The 23,194-nt window shown below is 46.1% G+C and overlaps 1 protein-coding gene and 1 non-coding gene across 2 annotated transcripts; one reads left to right on the top strand and one right to left on the bottom strand.

The window, feature by feature from the left end:
- Positions 1–984: 984 nt before the first annotated feature.
- LOC126263152 (drosulfakinins-like) lies at positions 985–21,221 on the top strand. Its single transcript, XM_049960185.1, has 2 exons — positions 985–1,029; positions 20,620–21,221. Exon 2 carries the CDS (start codon positions 20,625–20,627, stop codon positions 20,967–20,969), a length of 345 nt encoding a protein of 114 aa, XP_049816142.1. The 5' UTR covers positions 985–1,029; positions 20,620–20,624; the 3' UTR covers positions 20,970–21,221.
- Trnas-uga (transfer RNA serine (anticodon UGA)) lies at positions 8,248–8,321 on the bottom strand. The gene has a single exon. It is a non-coding gene; the product is annotated as a tRNA-Ser (tRNA).
- Positions 21,222–23,194: the final 1,973 nt, after the last annotated feature.

The following is a 23,194-nucleotide window of genomic DNA, read 5'->3' as shown; positions in this document are numbered from 1 at the left end:
CCTTGAAAATCTAAATAGTTGCACATGTAGAGTAATCATCTAGAACAATCTCACACTAATCCCTTTCCTTGAAAATCTAAATAGTTGCACATGTAGTTCTAAACTGAGGCAATGACTAATATTACACAGGAAGTTGCCGGCTTCGAATTCGAGCAGATGCTGTGTGTTTCCTCCTTCGAATCTGTGGCTCCTCCATCTGCATCTACATGTACATACGTACTCTGCAAGTCACCAAACGGTACATGGCGGAGGGCACCTTGTACCACTACTACTCATTCCCTTCTCTGTTCCACTCACAAGTGGAGCATGAGAAAAACGACAGTCTATACAGCTCCGTATGAGCCCTAATTTCTCTTATTTTGTCTTCGCGGGCGTTAACGCTTCTGCCAAGGACAATGTCAAAAGTGCAAGAGTTCGCAATATGACTACATACTTTTTTCTTTGGTGTGCATGTAATTACGACAGTGCCGTTCTACAAAGGCAGAAGTGAGCCATTTTTGTGAAATACTGTGGCAACCATCACAAGATAACAGCGCGCTCTCGGTAAGGCAGAGCCGATTAGGTCCTAAGCACCGGGATTTTTTCCGAGAAATTGTTTTCGCCGTCGGTTTCCGCCGCGATCAGCTAGAATAAAGTTGTGTTCTTTGATTACGGACTTCCCGGCTTAAACGTACCGGGCAGCAAGCGTCGGACGAGAGGCCTTCGTGAATGATTGCGCAGCGCAGCTATTCACGCCGACGTCCGAAAAATAAGCGCCGGCTACATCCCCCAGGCGCCGCCTACGAAGAATTTTTTAGCCCCCTAAATAATAATGTCGGCGCGTCTGCGGTGAATGCGAGATTAAGCTATTTTCCGGCATTCGGGGGCGGCGACGATTGGCTGTCGGCGCGCGGAGGACACGCCCCCTCCCCTGGGGCCGGCCGGCGCCGACTATAAAAGCGACGGCCCGCGCCCCTGGTGGCAGACACACCCCGGCGTCTGCAGCCTCTCCGCCTCCGACACCCTCTCCGCACTCTACCGCAGCCAAAGGTAAGCCCACTCACGGGGGGGAAGTGCCGCTTAAGGGAGGACACTTCTGCTTACTTTGCTTCAGGAACCTTCATCTACACTTTTCTTTTATCGTCATCCTTCAGACTGGGTTGATGTGGCCCGTCACGACTTCACCTCAGCGTAGCACTTCCACCAAACGTCCTCAACTATTTGTTCGACATATTCCAATTTCTGTCTTACCCTGTAGTTTTACCCTCTACACATCCATCACTGAGGAGTCAGCATACGTCCAATCATCCTGCCCCTTTTTCTTGTCAGAGTTCTCCAAATACTTCTTTCGTCACAGATTCTGGGGAGAACCTCCTCATTTGTCACTTACGCTGGAGAGAACCTCATTTTTTCACATACTGGTCCACCTGATTTGCAACATTCCTCTATAGCACCATATCTCAGACGCTTAGTTTCTCTTCTTTTCGTGTTCCGCTACAGTCCAAGATTCATTTCCATACACTGCAGCGTTCCAAGCGAACGTTTTCAAGAATTTTGTTCCTCAAATTAAGGCCAGTCTGCTATTGATGTACCACGTGCTTCATCCATCATACGCTATTTTACTTCCGTGGAAACAAGGAAAGCTCCAACGTTCTGGCCACAGCCGAGCCAATCGTCACCGCCCGACCGCCCTGTCATCCGTCAGTTAATGGCGTCATTTCCATGTGGCACTGCGGCTCGTGGCCTCAACACGCCACTCTCACAGCCGTTGTTGAGTTTTGCTTTCAAGATAGCAGAATTCCTTTGCTTCACTTACTAAGTATTCCCCTATTTTGACGTTAAGTTTCTCACTAATCTAATTTCTGCTACTCCTCATTACTTTAGTCTTTCTATCAATCCACAGCAGACTGCTCATACCATTCAGTACGCCTCGTAATGCTCCCTCGATTTCATCGAGAACAGTAAAGTCATCATGGAATCTTATTATTGATATTCTTTCACACTGAATTTAAATCCGACTCCTCAACATATCTTATATTCTTGTCATTGCTTCTTCGGTGTATAGCCTGAATAGTAGGGGAGAAAGATTGCACCCTACCTTACACCCTTTTCAATCCGAGCACGTCATTCTTGTACTTCCATTCTAATTGTTCCTTGTTGGTTCTTATAGTTATTTAGAAGTATCTGACTTTCGCTATAGCTTACACTTACTTTTCTGAGAATTTCGAATACCTTGCACAATTTTACATTGTCGAACGCTTAACTGTTGGTTCCGTTATCAGGCGCAACGCCAGAAGTGCCTCTCCGGTGCCTCTACCGTCCATAAAGTCAAAATGATCGTTGTCTTCACATCGCTGTAAAGTGTAAATGTGCGGTTACCTTGGACTCATGCGTACTTTCGAAATGGCTCGTTTCGCTCATAGATTGTACACTGAAAGACTGACCGCTTACGAGGCTCGCTAGCAGGCTACGTATTCCAGACATTCCCTATATTTCACACATTCACTGCTTCCTACATTAAGAAACTGACTGATCCTAGAAAACTAGATTTCAGTCCATCCTTTCGACTAGTCAGATTTTCCTTCAGTTAACTTTCCCCACTTATCCTGTTTAATGGCTCTGAGCACTATGGGACTTCACTTCTGAGGTCATCAGTCCCCTGAACCTTAGAACTACTAAAAACCTAACTAACCTAAGGACATCACACACATCCATGCCCGAGGCAGGATTCGAACCTGCGACCGCAGCGGTCGCGCGGGTCCAGACTGTAGCTCCTAGAACCGCTCGTCCACAGCGGCCGGCTATCCTGTTTAACAATTTGTCTTATCGTATTTTGTCCATCTTGAGTTTTAACACCGTTCTACAACATTTCAAATACTTTCAGTTGTAATTTTCGCAGACTTTCCCCTCGTCATACTTTCTAATATCGCTTTTCTTCTAATGCGTCAATTATCTAACTCCTGTCTTCCATACGTCTTCATTATTTGATACCAGTAGAACGTTTCTTTTCCCTAAGCAAACTTTTTCTTGTTTGTAACACTGTGCTTTTAATATTTCCGTATCGTAAGTCATCGTTTATAACTTTACATCCTAATCCATAACATTTCTTTATCTCTCCTGGCAAATAATTAGTATACTGTTATTCCTTGACTTACTCTTTTTGGGTATATCCTACAGCAAAATTCTAGTTAGCCTATACAATCTATTTTCTAATTCTTCTAAGTTCCCCTAACATTAGGTTGAAAGGACTGCCAGCTATAAACCTGAAAAACCTAGACCACTTCTTCATGCGCCATTACACCTATTTAGGAATCGCTCGTCTCCCGACTGACAGAACTCTATTTTCAAATGGGCTCAAAGGTCATCAGAAAGTATTTATTGCACCATCAGGTCTACGAAATCAGTCTTGATAGGTGATCTGAGACGAACTTCTTATCGAACTGTCGGAAGATAGCCCTGGTATTCGGCTGCTTCCGAGAAGACATATTGATTGGTAAGCTAATTACTGTGGGAGAAAGATTAGGGAAATCCAACGTTGTTCTCGTTACGAAACGTAAAAACGACTCACCCTTTGACAACATTTCATGAGCTACACGTTAAGTCAGCTGTCATTCAAATATTTGGAAATAACAGTGTATTGAGATATAACGAGGAACTACAACATAGGCTCAGATATAGCGAAAGCAAGTCTACGTACGATTCATTAGAAAGATAATGGGAATCTTCATTTGGTCTACAAAAGACACAAAAGACACTTGTACGGCCCGTACTTAGGAAACTTCAAGGACCTTCCTTCCGGGCAGTAACTCATCCTCCCCCCCACCCTTATTACCTGTGCAATAGAGATCAAGCAGACGTAATTAGGCAAGTAAGTGCTCGCTCAGAGGCGTACAAGCAGCCATCATACCACGGTCTATCCGTAAATGGAACAGGATGAAATCGCAATAAGTAGCACAGTAAAAAATATTCTCTGCCACGCACTTCACGGCGATTCAGCGAATGTAGTAGAATTCAAAATTCCGTTGACAATGCCATTAGAGACAGGGCACAAGATCGGACTATGGAAGGATGCAACCGCCGTAACTTTTTCAAAGGAGCCGTCCAGCCATTTAACTTGAGGGATTTAAGATAAACTATGGAAAACCTAAACCTAGATGGGCTTTTTGGATTCGAACCCTGGATGTTCAAAAGCGAGTCCAGTGTCTTAACCACTGTCTCACCCCACAAGCTGACGAACTACGAATTCAGTCGGAAAGTAGAAACCAGCTATTGTTTTAGGTAAAATATGTATTTACTTTTCTATAAGGATTAGGGTGTAATGTTTCGTCGACGAGGGGATCTTTAAAGAGAGATCACGAACTCGGACAGAGAAAAAGAAATCGGCCGTGACCTTTTGTAAGAAGCCATCCCGGAGTTTGGCTTCGGTGGTATAGGAAAACCATGAAAAATCGGGTTTAATGTTTGATTCTCTTGAAGAATTGCAAGTACGTTAACGATTACAAACGAAGTTATAAAGGGTCAGTTAAATAAACAGAAGGAAAAGACAAATGATCAGTGCAGACTTTCCTCCCACTCAACGCTTTAGAGCCAGCTTGGTGTGATTCTTCCAGGCATCAGTTGAAAGTTCGCAAAGGGTAAGATTACAGTAGAAACTCGCAACTCCATTAAGTTTGGCATCCAGTTAATCACTAACGCATCGTCCTTCGCTGGCTTTTCTGGTAATCTGAAACTAAAATTTTATCCAGTGGTCTACTTAAGTATTGGTTGAAAAATCATAAAGCGATCTGGAGAAACTTTCAGTGCGCGCCCTCCAATAGTGAAAATACTACTCAGTAACTAAGTTTCCCATTTTCGTGTATTTATCCCCCTGTGACTTTCAGAAAATCTTGCATTCGTTCTTCTTAGGCAGACCGTGCATTCTACTCCCACAGAACAAGCTAATTTTGAAAAAAAAAAAAAAATGCTCATCGCACTTCCACCATTGGCTAGATTGCATCCCCGAAGCGCCATTTTGAAAAGCGTGAAAAGTGCCCATCTCAAACTATTACAGGCTCTTCATTGGACATAGAACATTTTTGCCGCGCGGGATTAGCCGAGCGGTCTTAGGACCGTGCACTGGTCCCGGCGGAGGTTCGAGTCCTCCCTCTGGCATTGGTGTCTGTGTTTGTCCTTAGGATAATTTAGGTCAAGTAGTGTGTAAGCTTAGGGACTGATGACCTTAGCAGGTAAGTCCCATAAGATTTCACACATATTTACATTTTGTAAAACATTTTCCAGCCACAAATTTTCTTAAATATGGAAACAGATGAAAGCCACAGGGTGCTAAATGTCCTGAATAGAGCGGGTGAATCATGAATTTGTACTCCAGATCTCAAATTTTTTCCATTCCCAAGCTTGATTTTGCTGATAAATCATGGTTTTTCAAAATGCGACTAGTCCAAAATGTCTAGCGCAGCATTCGGCAGTTGTTTTTCTACCCTTTACAAGGTAATCGATAAGAAGAAGTTCTTTCCATACTAGAAAGCAGTGGCCAAATCGTTTCCGGCAGATGAAATCGACCTGCCCGGTTTTGGTACAGAGCCATCAGCCTCTGACCACTGCTTTCTTTGTTCCTTCGTTTCTGGCCTCAGGTGGTGGCTCTACGCCTCGTCCATAATTGCGGAACAGGCGCACAGATACACTTGCATTCTTATGAGGTGGCAGTAGACTCCTTATACACCATAATAAATTTAGAATGAATTTCCGTTAGCGGTAAACAGCCAAAACTAAGAATTTTATGACGGTAAGGAATTCTAGTTCCGAACAATATTTCGCTAAACATCTACAGTAAAATGTTATCTCAGCAAAAACTATTTTGGGGAATAAGTTGGCATTTTACTTACGTTTTGCTCCCCATGCACAAAAATAAAAATACGTTGATGCGGACGGCATTTTTGTCTCAGACGGTAATTTTTCACCTGTTCGTCATACAGCAAAATACTCGATGTCCTCCGCGAAGCAGTCATGTTCGTTGTAGTAACCGGAACACTAGTTAACATTCCTAATACATTGCCGTTTACGTTATCTAACTAACTGTTCGTAGCGTTCGTTTTGTTCTGTGTTCTTTCGTGTTGTAGCTGTTTGTGGGTTGTATTTCTGAGGCGAAGACAGGAAGTCAGTCCGTAATTTGCTTTCACTGTTGTGGGAAATCGTCTAAAACACTCTGTGACTGTCTGGTGTATCAGTACACTGGTCATTATTTATGCACGCGAATTAGATCCGAGATTGGTCCACATCCCTATTTCGCAAGTCAGCGCTCTGCTCTATGCTGAATGTGCGAGCAGATCGACTGGACCGTAATATTTTGACAGCCGAAAGTTCCTTATTTAAACAATGGAACGAGTAGTTCTCCTCTTGATAAACACTGGGTACATCACTGCCTTCAAAATGGCTGGTTCAAATGGCTCTGAGCACTATGGGACTCAACTGCTGAGGTCATTAGTCCCCTAGAACTTAGAACTAGTTAAACCTAACTAACCTAAGGACATCACAAACATCCATGCCCGAGGCAGGATTCGAACCTGCGACCGTAGCGGTCTTGCGGTTCCAGACTGCAGCGCCTTTAACCGCACGGCCACTTCGGCCGCACTGCCTTCAAAGAGCCACTTCTTATTTTGCGACTTGGTTAAACATCATGGTGATAAAACCTGGTTCATCGCCTCAGATAATGCTATTTAAGTAGCGAAATATGCCACTTTCGTCACAGGAGATACGAAGTGTCATTTGCTACCCGTTAAAGCAATATCATTCCCAGAAATAAAGAAGCTTCTTCACTTTATGTGGCCTTGCAGAATGGTTTTGATCATAGATGCAGACGGGCCTAAGTATTCCGTTCTTCTCTGGCTCTTCCATCAATAGCTTTGGTACAGTCGCAAAACTCTCTTCAATTGACGACGATGATGATGGATCTGAGTAGCTGACGTTACTGCTCTGAAGCTAATTAAGCCGTCTAAGTTTGGTAAGGCCATGTTTATAGCCCTCTCCAAGCTGTAGAGATAGCTCGAATCAACGCCAAACTGCCAGACACGAGAAGAGCTGTGCTTCATAACTGTTCGCCACTATATTCCCATCTACTAAAAGATCTTTCGATCACAGCTAGTCCACAGTATGGGGATGCTGACAGGTGGTAGCTCCAGTTCTTGGCTACAGTGCATGTATGAACATGTCTGTAGCCGACTGTCCGTACTGAATACCATGTTCGCAGTCGCAGTAAATGTAGGCCGTTGTGTTGTATGGAGTGAGTGGAACTTTGCGGTCTGGTCAGCTTGTGGAGATAATTTCGACTGCTGGCGGAGAGGCTCAGCAGGGCAAGAAGTGCCGCACCGAATCAAGAGTGCCAATGCGTCAAGAAACAGAATTTATCTCTCCGTCGAAAGTCGGTGAAAATATACCGTTTTGGAGGCTGCGCAGCCAAAACACGCAATACAGTGCGTGATGCAGTCGGTCTGGAGCTCTAGAACTTTCTTGCTGTAGCGTAGTGCCCATTAAAAAACAATGGCATTCAAAGCAGCGCCTGGCATAATGAGTGTGTATGGGTGACACCTAGGTTAGACGCAGAAGCGGGAGTGGAGAAACTGCAGGCGACCATCGTGAAGGAACAGTGCTGCAGTTGTGCCAGGCGACCGACGGCAACTGTACCAACAAATCCGCACCTACATCTATACTCCGCAAGCCACCCTATGGGGTTTAGCGAAAGGTACTTCTAGTACCACACTCATCTCCTCTGCTCCCTGTTCCGTTCGTGAACCTGTGACGAAAGGAGCCGCTCTTATTTAGATTTTTTCTGTCTCCTCTATTAATAGTACATGATAAGGCTCCTGCTCTCACGAACAACACTCCAGAATCATTTCATAGAGTGTCCTGTAAGCTATCTCTTTCGCGGATGAGCTACATTTCCTCTTCCTCACAGAGGGCGTTCTGCTTGATCTGGCCCATCCTGCGCTGCTCCAGAGCCGCTCGTACGGCCGGTGACAGGCGGTTTTCGGCCGCTCGAATCCGGTGTTCGTCCGAATGCTTGGCGAAACGGCGTCGAATAGAGTCCCAGGGTGACGTCCGTCGTTGTCATGATCTTCAGAATTGCTGAATACCCTTCGTTGAAGCTGCTCACTGCCAGAAAAGTCGCAGTCTCCACAGTCTTCGCACCAGAATGCAAATGAAATTACAATGAAATGAACACCCTTAGCTGCTTACAGGCGTTGACATACGTCAACGGGGACAGATGAAAATGTGTGCCCCGACCGGGACTCGAACCCGGGATCTTCTGCTTTCATGGCAGACGCTCTATCCATCTGAGCCACCGAGGACACAGAGGATAGCGCGACTGCAGGGATTTATCTTTGGCACGCCTCCCGCGGAACCCACATTCTCAACGTATTGTCCCGCACTACATTCGTAGTGCCCCCGCCCATTATACCCATTACCCGCGGCGCGTTGCCGATTCCCGTAAGAGTTCGGGCACTGTTTGTGCATTCGCACAGATACCATCTTAGTAAATATATAGTTAAGGGTCACCGGCCACTTGACCATCTTAGTAAATATATAGAATGCAAATGCTTGGGGGCTAACTTCCAAACACACGCGTTCAAACTTTCATTTGAATTTTGTGTGTTTTCTCCCAAGCACCGGTACAATAACTTCTCCTCCGAAAGCAAAAACATTGCTGCGTGAAAAAGACCGATTTCACGCAGGTGCATTTTTTTTGTTAAACCGCAAATAACAAACATTTCCGTTCCGTATTCAGAAAAACCGCTTCAGGGGTTGGATTCTAAACACTTTTATGGACCCAAAAATGCAATTTTTTAAAAAATCGATTTTTTAAGCCAAAAGATAGTAAAGAACTGTTCGAAGCGCAATACGCACAAGGCTCTTTGCTTATTATTGTTTTATATTGATTCTCAGAAAAATACAATAATATGAACTGTGGTAGATTACGCAGTGTTCCACTTTTTATGTACGAAGAGGTCCGTTAGTTTGCTCCCGAAATAACGGGACACAGTGCTGCCCTCAGCGTGGCACACACAGAGCTATAGGCTCAGCCTACCACCCACTGCAGTCGACGTTTTGACAAACAGAACGGAGATAACGCAACTTCCCTGGCCTCGGTAGGAAGAACAACCTAATCAGTAATTCCGCTCTCGCCGTAGCGGCAATACCGGCGACGTCTGGAAGGGACTCCTGCACTGCCCAGCACAGATCCATTTCACTACAGTTGTTGACATAACGACTCGTGGGTATGTTTCGCGATATGAAGGATTAGTGTTTCAACACCCGTCGGCTACTGTCACCAGGGACTGCTCGAACAGGACAAGAATGGACAAGGGAATAGGCCGTCTTCTTTTCACAGAAACCAGCCCGGTATTCCCTCAATCGATTTAAGGAAACCGCAGAAGACCGAAATCTGGTTGATGGACGAGGATTTGCCGATTGTGTATCCTCTGGTACCTTAACCACCGGTCCCACCTGGCTTTGTGGAGAATTATTTTGCTAGAGTCGCCGGAGAGTTTGTCTTTTAAACATTTTTATATTCAAAAGGCAGGTTAAAAGGTGATCCCAACTGCATTCATACCAGTGAATTTTGACCCCTAGGCTTATCCTTATCTCAAAGCTTCATCGTCTACATTTATTCGGAGGTGTAAACGACTATTCGCTCGTCAGGTGAACTTTTTTGTGTGACAAAATACTGTCGGATTAGAATTGCTGATCACCGCGACACTAATGATAGGCGAACAGTGGTTGAGCCCACAGCTGGTAGATAATGTCTGTACGTGTTTGTCGTGCACTTTTTTGCCTGTGAGGTTGTCGCGCTAATGTGGCCACATGCGTGTGATTGTTACGAATTCACTGTGTGTAAAGTTATAAATCTGACTGGAAGCCTTACGGCACAGGCCAAGTCTTTCGCGATACCCTTACCTGTGAGACGTACGGATCCCAGAAAGCGTTAATATGAAATCGTTTTTAAATGGAATACGATGCTGCGGTTGATAAGATCTCCCCACAGGCAGCTTTCCACTGTCTTTGCAGTACGTAAAACTCTCTTCCGACGTCTGTAAAACCACTTTCGTGAAAACGTGAGATTGGTGTAGCGTGAGAAACGCGTTTAGATAGGACGTTGATTCGGATGTCATTGTGAAGAGCTTGTGGAGCACACCTAGGACTGAAAGTAAGGCAATAAAAATATTCGCCGGAGTATAATTGAAAATCGGTATTAAGCTGAAAATTAAAAGATAATCAAAGATGTGTCACACGAGACGTAAATATACTCGGAATTATAGAAAACGCAAGTCAGAAGAAAGCTCGTGTCGAAAGGAATCCAAGAAGCCTGAAAAAATCCAGGGCCGGGCGACGGTGAGAACTAAGGTGGCATCAAAAAGGAAATGAAGAAACGGCGCAAAGCAATTACGTAGCTGGCCCATCCGACTTACGTAGTTGGCCCATCCGGTATGCAGCCTCTACCGACAGCCCAAACTTGGGATTTACCTGTTCTGTAGACGCAGCACTGCTCTGTGTTTGATAATTAAATTATACATTAACACAAAACACGTGTTATGATTTTATCCTTACTTTTGTCGAAAATTGTACGACGCGGACAAGAACTACACGTACAGAATTTTTTCCCTTCAAGTTCTTGTTATGCCCGCAGTGCAGTCCGCTAATTGTAGGCAGTCAATCAGCCATAATTTGGTAATTAATTTTAATTCAATTTTGCTACCAGATACCTTTCTTTTGCCGTAGGCTCGCTGCCAACTGTGTTGGTGTCAACCCAGGATCTAAGCTCGGGGGAGGGGGATGGGAGGGGGGAGAATAGCACCAAACGGCGGAATAGTTCTGAGATTTCGCTACAGATGGTGGTGGATACACTTCTTACTAGTTCAGAATCCATTACGTGTTCCTGCAGGTGCATTTTCTCACTTATTCTCTTACGTACTTCGGACTTCTAACTTAATTCTGCAGCATTTCAAATATTTCCTCTACTGCTGCGGCGCTGTCGAGTACTGCTTTTCTCTAAACTGATAAACCCATGAATTTCCTCCGTCGTGTTTGATCATTAATCGTAACCAGTAAAATTCCCCTAAATAAAAGTATTTTGATCTCACTACACCACCTTTTTTATCTCCTCTGCTTAAGTCACTTCGAATAATATTACATCCGAACCCTAAATAATCTCCCATTCCTCTACTACTCTTCCGTTTATATTGAACCAAATAAAGTTTCCATTCAACTTAAAAGAGTTACTAAGTCTATTCTAAGCTTTAGCTGAAAGAACGTTGTCACCCAAAAATAGTGGCACACACCGTGTCTCTTATCAGTTTCATTCCTGGCTACAGTCTTCTCGAGTTCCCGGTCGATTTTTCATTAAATGAGGTCTCAAAGCTGCCAGGGAAAATTCCTGCAGGTACAGCGGGAACGTCGTTACGTGATTAACTGGTGCGGCTCAAAATGAGTCATGGCATGCACTTTGACTGGAAAGGTAACGGCACAGGCCTACTCTTTTACGATACCCTTACCAGTGAGAAGGTCGCATGCTAGAACGCACTAACGTGCAAACGTATTTCAATGAAATACGACGCTACGGTCGGGGAAATCTCCCGCAAGCGACTTTCCACTGTCCTTCCAGTAAGCAAACCTCTGTTTCCGACGTCTGTAAAACCATTTTCGTGAAAACCCGAAATTCATGCTATCATTCTTTTCCCTGATTGTCCTGTGCCAAGTCTTGGCAGATTAACTTATGTGCTAATGGAAATTAATGGAGTTTCTGCGCCATCATCGCGCGTCGAAACGCGTGCTGCCTGCTGAGACAACTGTGGGGAACAGAAGGCAGTAACAAGGTGATGTGCTGTGGCATTTCTGAGCGTGATTCAGCAAACTGCGGGAAGGCCGCTTCCGCCTGCCACTGGCTTTCAGACACGGCCAAGGTCGGCAGCTGACTCCTCTTTCTGATGACGGGCTGCAACAGCGTGAGACTGTCTAGTTTCTAGACTATTACAAAAACCTAAAACTTGAAGGAAAGTTATCTAGGAGTCGCTAGTTAACGTCCCGGGAGCATGCTGGAAGCTATCCTGAATGACCATAAACGTAAACGTGCTGTGCAAGCCGCATTTATGACCACGCCTTGTAATGATTTATGTCTACATGGACTAACTTCATGTATGCCTTTCACAACCTCGTAGGTCTGGCACAAATTCTAAAGTAACACAGACCTTCATCTTGACTGCGACAAAAAGGAAATTTGAGTGAGTTGGACACAGTACGATAAAAACGTACTATTAAAACATACTGTGGGACGTCATATTTGTTATTTCTCAGGATGGTTAATTCAAAGGGCTGTTAATTCAGAGGCGAGAGAACTGCACAACGATACATTACCTGCGTCCTCTAGACTTTTAAGTCTCGTCTGTGGCAGAGTTCAGTGCGTGTGAAATGTTCCTGTTACGACACGAGAATTCAGTATCTGTTGATACTAGACTGCTGGTTAGGCTGGCTTGTTTAGTGTTAGTGCTGACCCGGAAATCCTTTCCTAGGTAATGCGCGGTGTTTCAACAAGACATTGTCGAATGGTTGCTTCTGGAAGGTAGTACAGCAGCGATTCTACGTGGCACAGATTCGATAAGTCCTTGCTGCGTTCCCGGAGATGTGTGGCAGCAGATGTCTACACACAGGTCACGCAATTCACGTAAATTACTGGCCCGTGGTTTGTGCGCACTGAGCTCGCGCCAGATAGCGTCCCAGGTAGATTCGCCACAGTCCGGATGAGGCGAACTGGGTAGCCGAGGCATCGACGCGACTTCACTACTATGCTCCTGTACCACGATTCTGGCTTTGTGACAGCACTGCAAGATTCCATCGTTGATTGGGAATACATCAAGCATAAAAGGATACAGGTGGTCCAGAGCAATGTTGACGTAGCCCACAGCTGTCACGATACCTTCGGTTACTACACCAGGTCCCTTTGAAACCCAGCAGAACGTCCTCCACAGAATAATACCGCCCCCACCCCTTGCGCCCGCGGTGGGGAGCGTGATTCGAGCAGGATGACGGTGTATCTGGGCGATAGACCTGCTGTAACATGCAGTGTGATCCATCCGACCGGACGACACGTTCCCATTGAGCTACGGCGCATCTCGGTGATCCCCTGCACACTGCAATCGTAATTGTCGTTGGTTCACCATGGGAACAAGTAGGCGTCTTCTGCTGTAGAGTCGCATGTTCAACAATGGGTGTTCGACAGTGTGCTGCGAGACACTTGTGCCTGCACCAGCGTTGTACTCTATCGTTAGATCTGCCATAGATGCCGGCAGGAGTGGCCGAGCGGTTCTAGGCGCTACAGTCTGGAACCGCGCAACCGCTACGGCCGCAGGTTCGAATCCTGCCTCGGCCATGGATGTGTGTGATGTCATGAGGTTAGATAGGTTTAAGTAGTTCTAAGTTCTAGGGGACTGATGACCTCAGAAGTTAAGTCCCATAGTGCTTAGAGACATTTGAACCCTTTTCTGCCATAGATAGCCGCCAACCCCGATTTTTAGAGCGGAAAAATCTTCGACCACCACGTTCTGCCATCAGAAGTGGACGTGCAACACCTTGTCGGCTACTTGTGGTTTCACCATCCTTCAACCACTTTTCATAGATGCACACATAGGTAGCCCGCGAACAGGGGACCAATTTCGTCTTTCCCAGGTGTTTGTTCGCAGGCAACGGGCCATAACACTCTACCCGTTTTCAAACACACTTAAGTCGTGGACTTCCCCCTTTTGTGGCCCGTATCGTGGGTAGAATGATTCCATTAGTCCGTGCTCCGCTTGCACAGAGTGTCGCAGGAGGAATGGTCAGTATTCAGGGGTATAACGGGAACGATCACACGAAGCAAACAATTCTGCACTACTGGGCATTAAAATTGCTACACCAAGAAGAAATGCAGATGATAAACGGGTATTCATTGGACAAATATATTATACTAGAACTGACATGTGATTACATTTTCACGCAGTTTGGGTGCATAGATCCTGAGAAATCAGTACCCACAACAACCACCTCTGGCCTGAATAACGGCCTTGATACGCCTGGGCATTAAGTCAAACACAGCGTGGATGGCGTGTACAGGTACACTGCCCATGCAGCTTCAACACGATACCACAGTTCATCAAGAGTAGTGACTGGCGTATTGTGACGAGCCAGTTTCTCGGCCACCATTGACCAGACGTTTTCATTTGGTGAGAGATCTGGAGAATGTGCTGGCCAGGGCAGCAGTCGAACATTTTCTGTATCCAGAAAGGCCCGTACAGGACCTCCAACATGCGGTCGTGCATTATCCTGCTGAAATGTAGGGTTTCGCAGGGATCGAATGAAGGGTAGAGCCACGGCTCGTAGCACATATGAAATGTAACTTCCACTGTTCAAAGGGCCATCAGTGCGAACAAGAGGTGACCGAGACGTGTAACCAATGGCACCCCATACCATCACGCCGGGTGATACGCCAGTATGGCCATGACGAATACACGCTTCCAATCTGCGTTCACATCACGATGTCGCCAAACACGGATGCTATAAACAGAATCGGTATTCATCCAAAAAAATGACGTTTGCCATTCGTGCACCCAGGTTCGTCGTTGAGTACACCATCGCAGGCGCTCCTGTCTGTGATGCAGCGTCAAGGGTAGCCGCAGCCATGGACTCCGAGTTGATAGTCCATGCTGCTGCAAATGTCGTCAAACTGTTCGTGCAGATGGTTGTTGACTTGCAAACATCCCCATCTGTTGACTCAGGGATCGAGACGTGGCTGCACGATCCGTTACAGCCATGCGGATAAGACGCCTGTCATCTCGACTGCTAGTGATATGAGGCCGTTGGGATCCAGCACGGCATTCCGTATTACCCTCCTGAACCCACCGATTCCATATTCTGCTAACAGTCATTAGATCTCGACCAACGCGAGCAGCAATGTCGCGATACGATAAACCGCAATCGCGTTAGGCTACAATCCGACCTTTATCAAAGTCGGAAACGTGATGGTACGCATTTCTCCTCCTTACACGAGGCATCACAACAACGTTTCACCAGGCAACACCGGTCAGCTGCTATTTGTGTATGAGAAATCGGTTGGAAACTTTCCTCATGGCAGCACGTTGTAGGTGTCGCCACCGGCGCCAACCTTGTGTATGCTCTGAAAAGCTAATCATTTGCATATCACAGCATCGCGTCTGTAGCACGTCATCTTCGTGGTGTAGCAATTTTAATGGACAGTAGTGTAGTAAACATGGGCTCTACAATGCACACTTTAAGAGCTATGAGCACTTCTTCATCTTCACTACTGTGCTTTCCATATTTCGTGAGGTGATAGTCATCATCATCATCATCATCATCAGGATTTCCTTCCAGCGTGCCGGGTATGAACTTTGTGAACGATATGCCTCCATTGGTTTCTGTCCTGGTATAGCTTTTCTCTCTCCACTACATCCCATGTTGCTCCTCTCCTCTTGAGATCTTCTTTAACCTGGTCTGTCCATCTCTTTCTAGGCCACCCAATTGGTCTTCTTTCTGGTACCTTCATCTCCAAATACTGGCGTGTAGTTCGAGTCGGGTGCATTCGCTTCACATGACCGAACCACTTCAGTCTCAAAGCATGCATCCTCTCCTCTGTAGTCAATGTCACCTGCAGGTCTCTCCTTACATGATCATTCCTGACTCTGTCTCTCCTAGTTTTCTGTAGAGCTGGCCTAAGGAACTGCATTTCACACGCTTGTATTTGACTCTCTTCTCTTGACACAGGCCTCTAGACTATACATCACGTTTTATACATGGTCTGTTTGGCTCTTTGAGGGACTTCCTTGTCCCAGATTAGTTTTCGTACTTGGTGGAAGAAGCTAGATCCTTTTGTTATTCTTTTTAAGACTTCTAGTTTGGAACATCCATTGCGTCATATGATGCTACCCACGTAATTGAAGCTTTTCACACACTCAACCTTCTCCCCCTTCAGTATGATGTGACTAGGTGCGGGTGTCCTGCTCATCTTCATTGCCACTGTCTTGTTCCTACTGACAGTTACTTGAATTTTTTAAATTTTGTGTTCCAGTACTCTAATCTCCTCTGAACCTCCATTTCCGTCTCTCCCCAAATGGCCAAGTGTAATGAAGAGTAAAGGGGAGAGCGAACTTCCTTGCTGAACACCTATCTTTGTCTTAAACCATTTTGATTTCCCACCTCCTACTTGTTCACTGCTCTCACAACCACCGTACAGTATCTGGACCTTTTCAATTAATGAATGATGAACATTATGTTTTCCCAAGCATTCCTATATTTTATCCCTTCGTACACTGTCATATGCTTTTTCCAAATCCACGAATACTACTATCAAGTCCTTTTCTTTTTCCGAATGCTTCTCCATCAACTGACGAAGGGAGAAAATGAGATATATTGTTCCCCTATTACTTCTGAACCCATGCTGTTGTTCCTCTAATTGGTGTTCTAGAATATTCCGCAATCTTTTTTCTGACCTTTTCCATTATCTTAAGGCAGTGTGATTACAGTGTGATTCCTCGGTAGTTGGTGCATTTCATGCTACTACCTTTCTTGAACAATGGTGTTGTAATTCCTTTTTTCCATTCATCCGGCACTTTGTTTTCTTTCCATACCACCCCCAGCACCTGGTGTAACCATGGATTCTTGCGGATTTAATCAGATCCGCTGTCAGCTCATCTACTCCAGCCGCCTTCACCCTTTTCATCTGTTTCAGGGAATTCTCTGTTTCTAACCAAGAGATAGTATGGACCGAAACAAAACAAAAAATGTTCAGTGAACATGGGCTCTAAAGTGGGCTTAAGAGCTATGAGCAGGTTTTCGTCTTCGGTACTGCAAAACACATCTGTTCTGAACAAGTGCTCGTAGCTCTTAACATATGCATTTCAGAGCCCACGTGTACTGGACATTTTTTTCTTGCTTTGGTCCATATTATCACCTCTCAAAAGAGTGGCGCGTTTCGTCACGGGATGCGTTAGTTGGCGTGAGAGCTTTACAGACGCGTTCAACAAACTCCATTGGTAGATGCTACAAAAGAGAGAAGTTGTGCATCGCGGAGACGTTTGCTATTCAAATTTCAAGAAATACTTTCCGCGAAGAGTGAGACAATATACACTCCTGGAAATTGAAATAAGAACACCGTGAATTCATTGTCCCAGGAAGGGGAAACTTTATTGACACATTCCTGGGGTCAGATACATCACATGATCACACTGACAGAACCACAGGCACATAGACATAGGCAACAGAGCATGCACAATGTCGGCACTAGTACAGTGTATATCCACCTTTCGCAGCAATGCAGGCTGCTATTCTCCCATGGAGACGATCGTAGAGATGCTGGATGTAGTCCTGTGGAACGGCTTGCCATGCCATTTCCAGCTGGCGCCTCAGTTGGACCAGCGTTCGTGCTGGACGTGCAGACCGCGTGAGACGACGCTTCATCCAGTCCCAAACATGCTCAATGGGGGACAGATCCGGAGATCTTGCTGGCCAGGGTAGTTGACTTACACCTTCTAGAGCACGTTGGGTGGCACGGGATACATGCGGACGTGCATTGTCCTGTTGGAACAGCAAGTTCCCTTGCCGGTCTAGGAATGGTAGAACGATGGGTTCGATGACGGTTTGGATGTACCGTGCACTATTCAGTGTCCCCTCGACGATCACCAGTGGTGTACGGCCAGTGTAGGAGATCGCTCCCCACACCATGATGCCGGGTGTTGGCCCTGTGTGCCTCGGTCGTATGCAGTCCTGATTGTGGCGCTCACCTGCACGGCGCCAAACACGCATACGACCATCATTGGCACCAAGGCAGAAGCGACTCTCATCGCTGAAGACGACACGTCTCCATTCGTCCCTCCATTCACGCCTGTCGCGACACCACTGGAGGCGGGCTGCACGATGTTGGGGCGTGAGCGGAAGACGGCCTAACGGTGTGCGGGACCGTAGCCCAGCTTCATGGAGACGGTTGCGAATGGTCCTCGCCGATACCCCAGGAGCAACAGTGTCCCTAATTTGCTGGGAAGTGGCGGTGCGGTCCCCTACGGCACTGCGTAGGATCCTACGGTCTTGGCGTGCATCCGTGCGTCGCTGCGGTCCGGTCCCAGGTCGACGGGCACGTGCACCTTCCGCCGACCACTGGCGACAACATCGATGTACTGTGGAGACCTCACGCCCCACGTGTTGAGCAATTCGGCTGTACGTCCACCCGGCCTCCCGCATGCCCACTATACGCCCTCGCTCAAAGTCCGTCAACTGCACATACGGTTCACGTCCACGCTGTCGCGGCATGCTACCAGTGTTAAAGACTGCGATGGAGCTCCGTATGCCACGGCAAACTGGCTGACACTGACGGCGGCGGTGCACAAATGCTGCGCAACTAGCGCCATTCGACGGCCAACACCGCGGTTCCTGGTGTGTCCGCTGTGCCGTGCGTGTGATCATTGCTTGTACAGCCCTCTCGCAGTGTCCGGAGCAAGTATGGTGGGTCTGACACACCGGTGTCAATGTGTTCTTTTTTCCATTTCCAGGAGTGTATTACTTCCTCCCACATACATCTCGCGAAATGACCATGACGAGAGAATTCGAGAAATTAGAATACAGAGGCTCATCGACAATCATTCTTCCCAAGCGCCATACGCGAGTGAAACAGTGAAGGGGGATCAGTTATTGGTAGCAGAAGTACACTCTGCCACACAGTGCCAGGTGGCTTGCGGAGTATTGATGCTGATACTGATGTTGAATACGGAAAGCAAAGAGCTTGTAGTAGAAGAGATTGGTTTCAAGACGTGCTCATAGCTTTTAAGGTGTGTATCTTAGAACCCATATTTACTAGACTTTTTTTGCTGCGAACAATCTTTCTTGTGATCATCATTAACATATACAGTTTTGGTCTAGGCATCCTTCCCTGTTCGAATTTCAAGCAGATTGTAGCTGATCTTTCCACCTCTTCCTAGGACGCCCAACACTCCTTTTTCATTGAGGTGTATATTTGCATATTGTTATAGGTATTCATTCTTCTGACATCCTTTAAATGTGTTCATGCCATTTCTTTCTGCATTCCTCTCTTTTCTACAGAAGGCGTTTGACACCCAGTGCATTCCTTATTTCGCTGTTTTTCATCCGATCTATGACTTTGTAGTCAACTAGATGTCTTAGGAGTCTCATCCCTGCTGCCACAATCCTCCTCCTTAGACTGGCGGTTAGAGTCCAAGTCTCTGACCCATACATCAGAACTGGCACTCCCATCACACTATAAAATTTTAGTACTGTATCCTTTCTAACTTTTTTGAGGAGAGTGTGATTTATAGTAGCTACCAACTGCTTGAATTCTTGCTGTATGTATTCTTGATCATAGTGTGGGATGTATGAGACCTCGCATCTCAGGAATTTAAAAGTATTTATTTGTTATCGTCAGTTATTGTTTTTGCTCTTAAATGCTCCTTAGCATGTAATGCCATTATCTTAATTTTACTTTAGATATTGTCATATTACAATCATTTGCCACCTTGTGCAACAACCAAATTCCTCTCTGTAATTTATCTTTTGGGTCCGCTATGATTATAGCGGAGTAGGAATTAAAATCCATGGAGAAGAAATAAACACTTTGACGTTTGCCGATGACATTGTAATTCTGTCAGGGACAGCAAAGGACCTGGAAGAGAAGCTGAACGGAATGGACAGTCTCTTGAAAAGAGGATATAAGATGAACATTAACAAAAGCAAAACGACGATAATGGAATGTAGTCGAATTAAATCGGGTGATGCTGCGGGAATTAGATTAGGAAATGAGACACTTAAAGTAGTAAAGGAGTTTTGCTATTTGGGGAGCAAAATAACTGATGATGGCCGAAGTAGAGAGGATATAAAATGTAGACTGGCAATGGCAAGGAAAGCGTTTCTGAAGAAGAGAAATTTGTTAACATCGAGTATAGATTTAAGTGTCAGGAAGTCGTTTCTGAAAGTATTTGTATGGAGTGTAGCCATGTATGGAAGTGAAACGAGGACGATAAATAGTTTAGACAAGAAGAGAATAGAAGCATTCGAAATGTGGTGCTACAGACGAAAGCTGAAGATTAGATGGGTAGATCACATAACTAATGAGGAGGTACTGAATAGAATTGGAGATAAGAGAAATTTGTGGCACAATTTGTCTAGAAATAGGAATCGGTTGGTAGGACATGTTCTGAGGCATCAAGGGATCACCAATTTAGTATTGGAGGGCAGCGTGGAGGGTAAAAATCGTAGAGGGAGACCAAGAGATGAATACACTAAGCAGATTCAGAAGGATGTAGGTTGGAGTTGGTACTGGGAGATGAAGAAGCTCGCACAGGATAGAGTAGCATGGAGAGCTTCATCAAACCAGTCTCTGGACTGAAGACCACAACAACAACATGATTATTTTATGAGTCATATCCCTGAATACAGACCATTCTTTCTGGCAAGCCCTGTATGCTTTTTCTATTTGCAACTCGACCAGGTTCCATTCGGTCCCGCAGTGGGCAGTGGTCACAATGACTCCGCTGTGTTTGCAATTGTAGGCGTGCTAGCGGGTGCTCAGCTGCGTTACCGAGGTGTGGATCCGCTGTGTCGCAGGCGAGATGAGCAGCCGCGCCGTGCTTCTGATGGTGGCCGTGGCACTGGGAGCGTGGCTGAGCGGCGCCGCCCCCTCCGCCTCCGCCGCCGCCGCCTCGGCCGCCGCCCCCGGTGGCGCGCGCCGCCTCGAGGAGCTGCTGCTGTCCGCCCCCTACGACGACCCCGCGCTCGTCGACGACCTGCTGGAGGCGGCCTCCAAGAGGCAGCTCGCCAGCGACGACTACGGCCACATGCGCTTCGGCAAGCGGCAGCCCGCCGCCGCCCCCGCCGCCGGCGCCGCCCCCGTTCCCGTGGCTCCCCGCTTCGACGACTACGGACACTTCCGCTTCGGCAAGAGGAGGCCGCAGTGACGCGTCTAGCGCCGGCGCGTGGCAGCGGTCGCCAACCCTGCTGCCGCTGTCTGCTGCTCGTCTCTTCGTGGCTCGACTCGTCTAAACAACCCTCCGTTCAACGTTCTTCTCTCTCGACGGCGGAACATTCAGACCCAAATTCACAGAAAAGTTCCTCTAAGTTAACTTCGGTACGGTACTGATGATTCTTTCGTTGTCTGCCATCAAAACCTTTGGACTATGTTACCTAAGTTTGTTGTAAATAAATTACGTTTTTACCAAAATCTTAAGACTTTTCTTGTAATTTGTCTTGCAGTACTAGTACTCCTACTTGTTCCAGTCTCTTTCCAGTGCTACTATGAGGGCGAATTAAGCGCTTCTCTGCATCGGTCTTTTTCCCTATTTTTCAATTGATACTTTCTGTCTTTATTTTCCAAAAGTATTTGCTCCATTCTTACGAGGAATCTATTCTTGTCTGACACGAACAGAATAAAGAAGTTTGGGTAATGAGGGCGTCATATCAGTAGGAAAGACCGGGTAATTATTTAGACAAAAACCACAAAAGGATAGATAAGCGTTTACACTACAACTACCGAGGATTTAAAAACACCAGAAAATAGAAAGAGGAATAAGCCATAGTTTTATACGAGAAGACAAATATATTAGTACACGAACACTTGCAATCGGCGCAGTACAGTTACGTTTATGTTTGTACATGTTCTTTTTACTAAAATGTAGACTTCCACGGCCGGAAATGTCATGTCCATTATGATTATCCGGGCTGTTATGCCGTGGTCGGTTGATGAATTTTGTCTCAATTCCCAACGTTTCGTCCCCGTCTGCGGGAGACATCTTCAAGGGGGTCTGTAGCTCGATAGAAGGTCCAACACACCCGCTGGCCCGCTACTGACGAGTCTCAATTCCCAACGTTTCGTCCCCGTCTGCGGGAGACATCTTCAAGGGGGTCTGTAGCTCGATAGAAGGTCCAACACACCCGCTGGCCCGCTACTGACGAGTCTCAATTCCCAACGTTTCGTCCCCGTCTGCGGAAGACATCTTCAAGGGGGTCTGTAGCTCGATAGAAGGTCCAACACACCCGCTGGCCCGCTACTGACGAGTCTCAATTCCCAACGTTTCGTCCCCGTCTGCGGGAGACATCTTCAAGGGGGTCTGTAGCTCGATAGAAAAAGGTCCAACACACCCGCTGGCCCGCTACTGACGAGACTCAATTCCCAACGTTTCGTCCCCGCAGACGGGGACGAAACGTTGGGAATTGAGACAAAATTCATCAACCGACCACGGCAGAACAGCCCGGATAATCATAATGGACATCACATGTTCCTTTTACATTTGTCGTGACGACGTACAGTGATCTTCATGGCCGTGGGAGGCACATGTGCAACGTGATGCGACGTGTAACACTCATGGATGGATGATATGTTGAAAAATTGAAAAATGTAAGATCCGATGATGACAAGATAGTTCTGTCGAAACCGATCATCTAATAAAATGATTTTTAGCGATATTGGGATTACAGCTTGATAATAAATTTAGCTGGGAGGGGGAGGGGGAGACGGGGAGCATGCCACAGAACTGCCGAGGCGCCTAAACATATCTCCCTTTCTATACAAATGTTGTGAGACATTGGTGACATAAAAATAAAAAACATAGCGTACTATGCTTACTTTCATTCTAAGATGTCATACGGGACTATTTTCTCGGGTAACTCACACAGTCAAGTTAAAAATTTCGGAGCCCGAAAACGTGCAGTACGAATTATTCGTGGCATGAACTCAAGAACGTCCTGCAGTGGGCTGATTAAGGAACTAATTATACTAACTACTGCTTCACAATATATTTATTCCTTAATGAAATTTGTCATTTAAAACCTTATTTTTTTGTTTGTTTCAAACCAACAGCTCAGTTCACGAAATCAATACTATACTCTGATTAAAATTACGTAATTGTTGACACTTCAGGTGCAGAACTGGTTTCCTCCAATTAGAGAGCTGAACGTCACGCCCGAACCGTTCGCCGTTGCCAAACTGCCACAACAGTTGGTCAGCTCACTTCCTTGTCCGCCATTCTTTCTGAATGTAAACGGAACTTTAATTATAGGTCTGGCACTTTATTTCGAATTTCATCACACATGATAACCACACTAAACACAAACACAAACAAAACGATGCTTAATGTCCACACTTCTCATACAAGCAATAACCAAACACTACTGGATACTTACGCAC

Source organism: Schistocerca nitens, chromosome 6, assembly GCF_023898315.1.
Source record: "Schistocerca nitens isolate TAMUIC-IGC-003100 chromosome 6, iqSchNite1.1, whole genome shotgun sequence".
Lineage (NCBI taxonomy): Eukaryota > Metazoa > Arthropoda > Insecta > Orthoptera > Acrididae > Schistocerca > Schistocerca nitens.
The sequence above is the reverse complement of the archived record's forward strand: the minus strand, read 5'-3'. Positions and strand labels throughout refer to the sequence as shown.

Bases quoted from the DNA above. Each gene is read 5' to 3' on its own strand.
- LOC126263152 (XM_049960185.1), top strand. From the start codon at position 20,625: ATGAGCAGCCGCGCCGTGCTTCTGATGGTGGCCGTGGCACTGGGAGCG.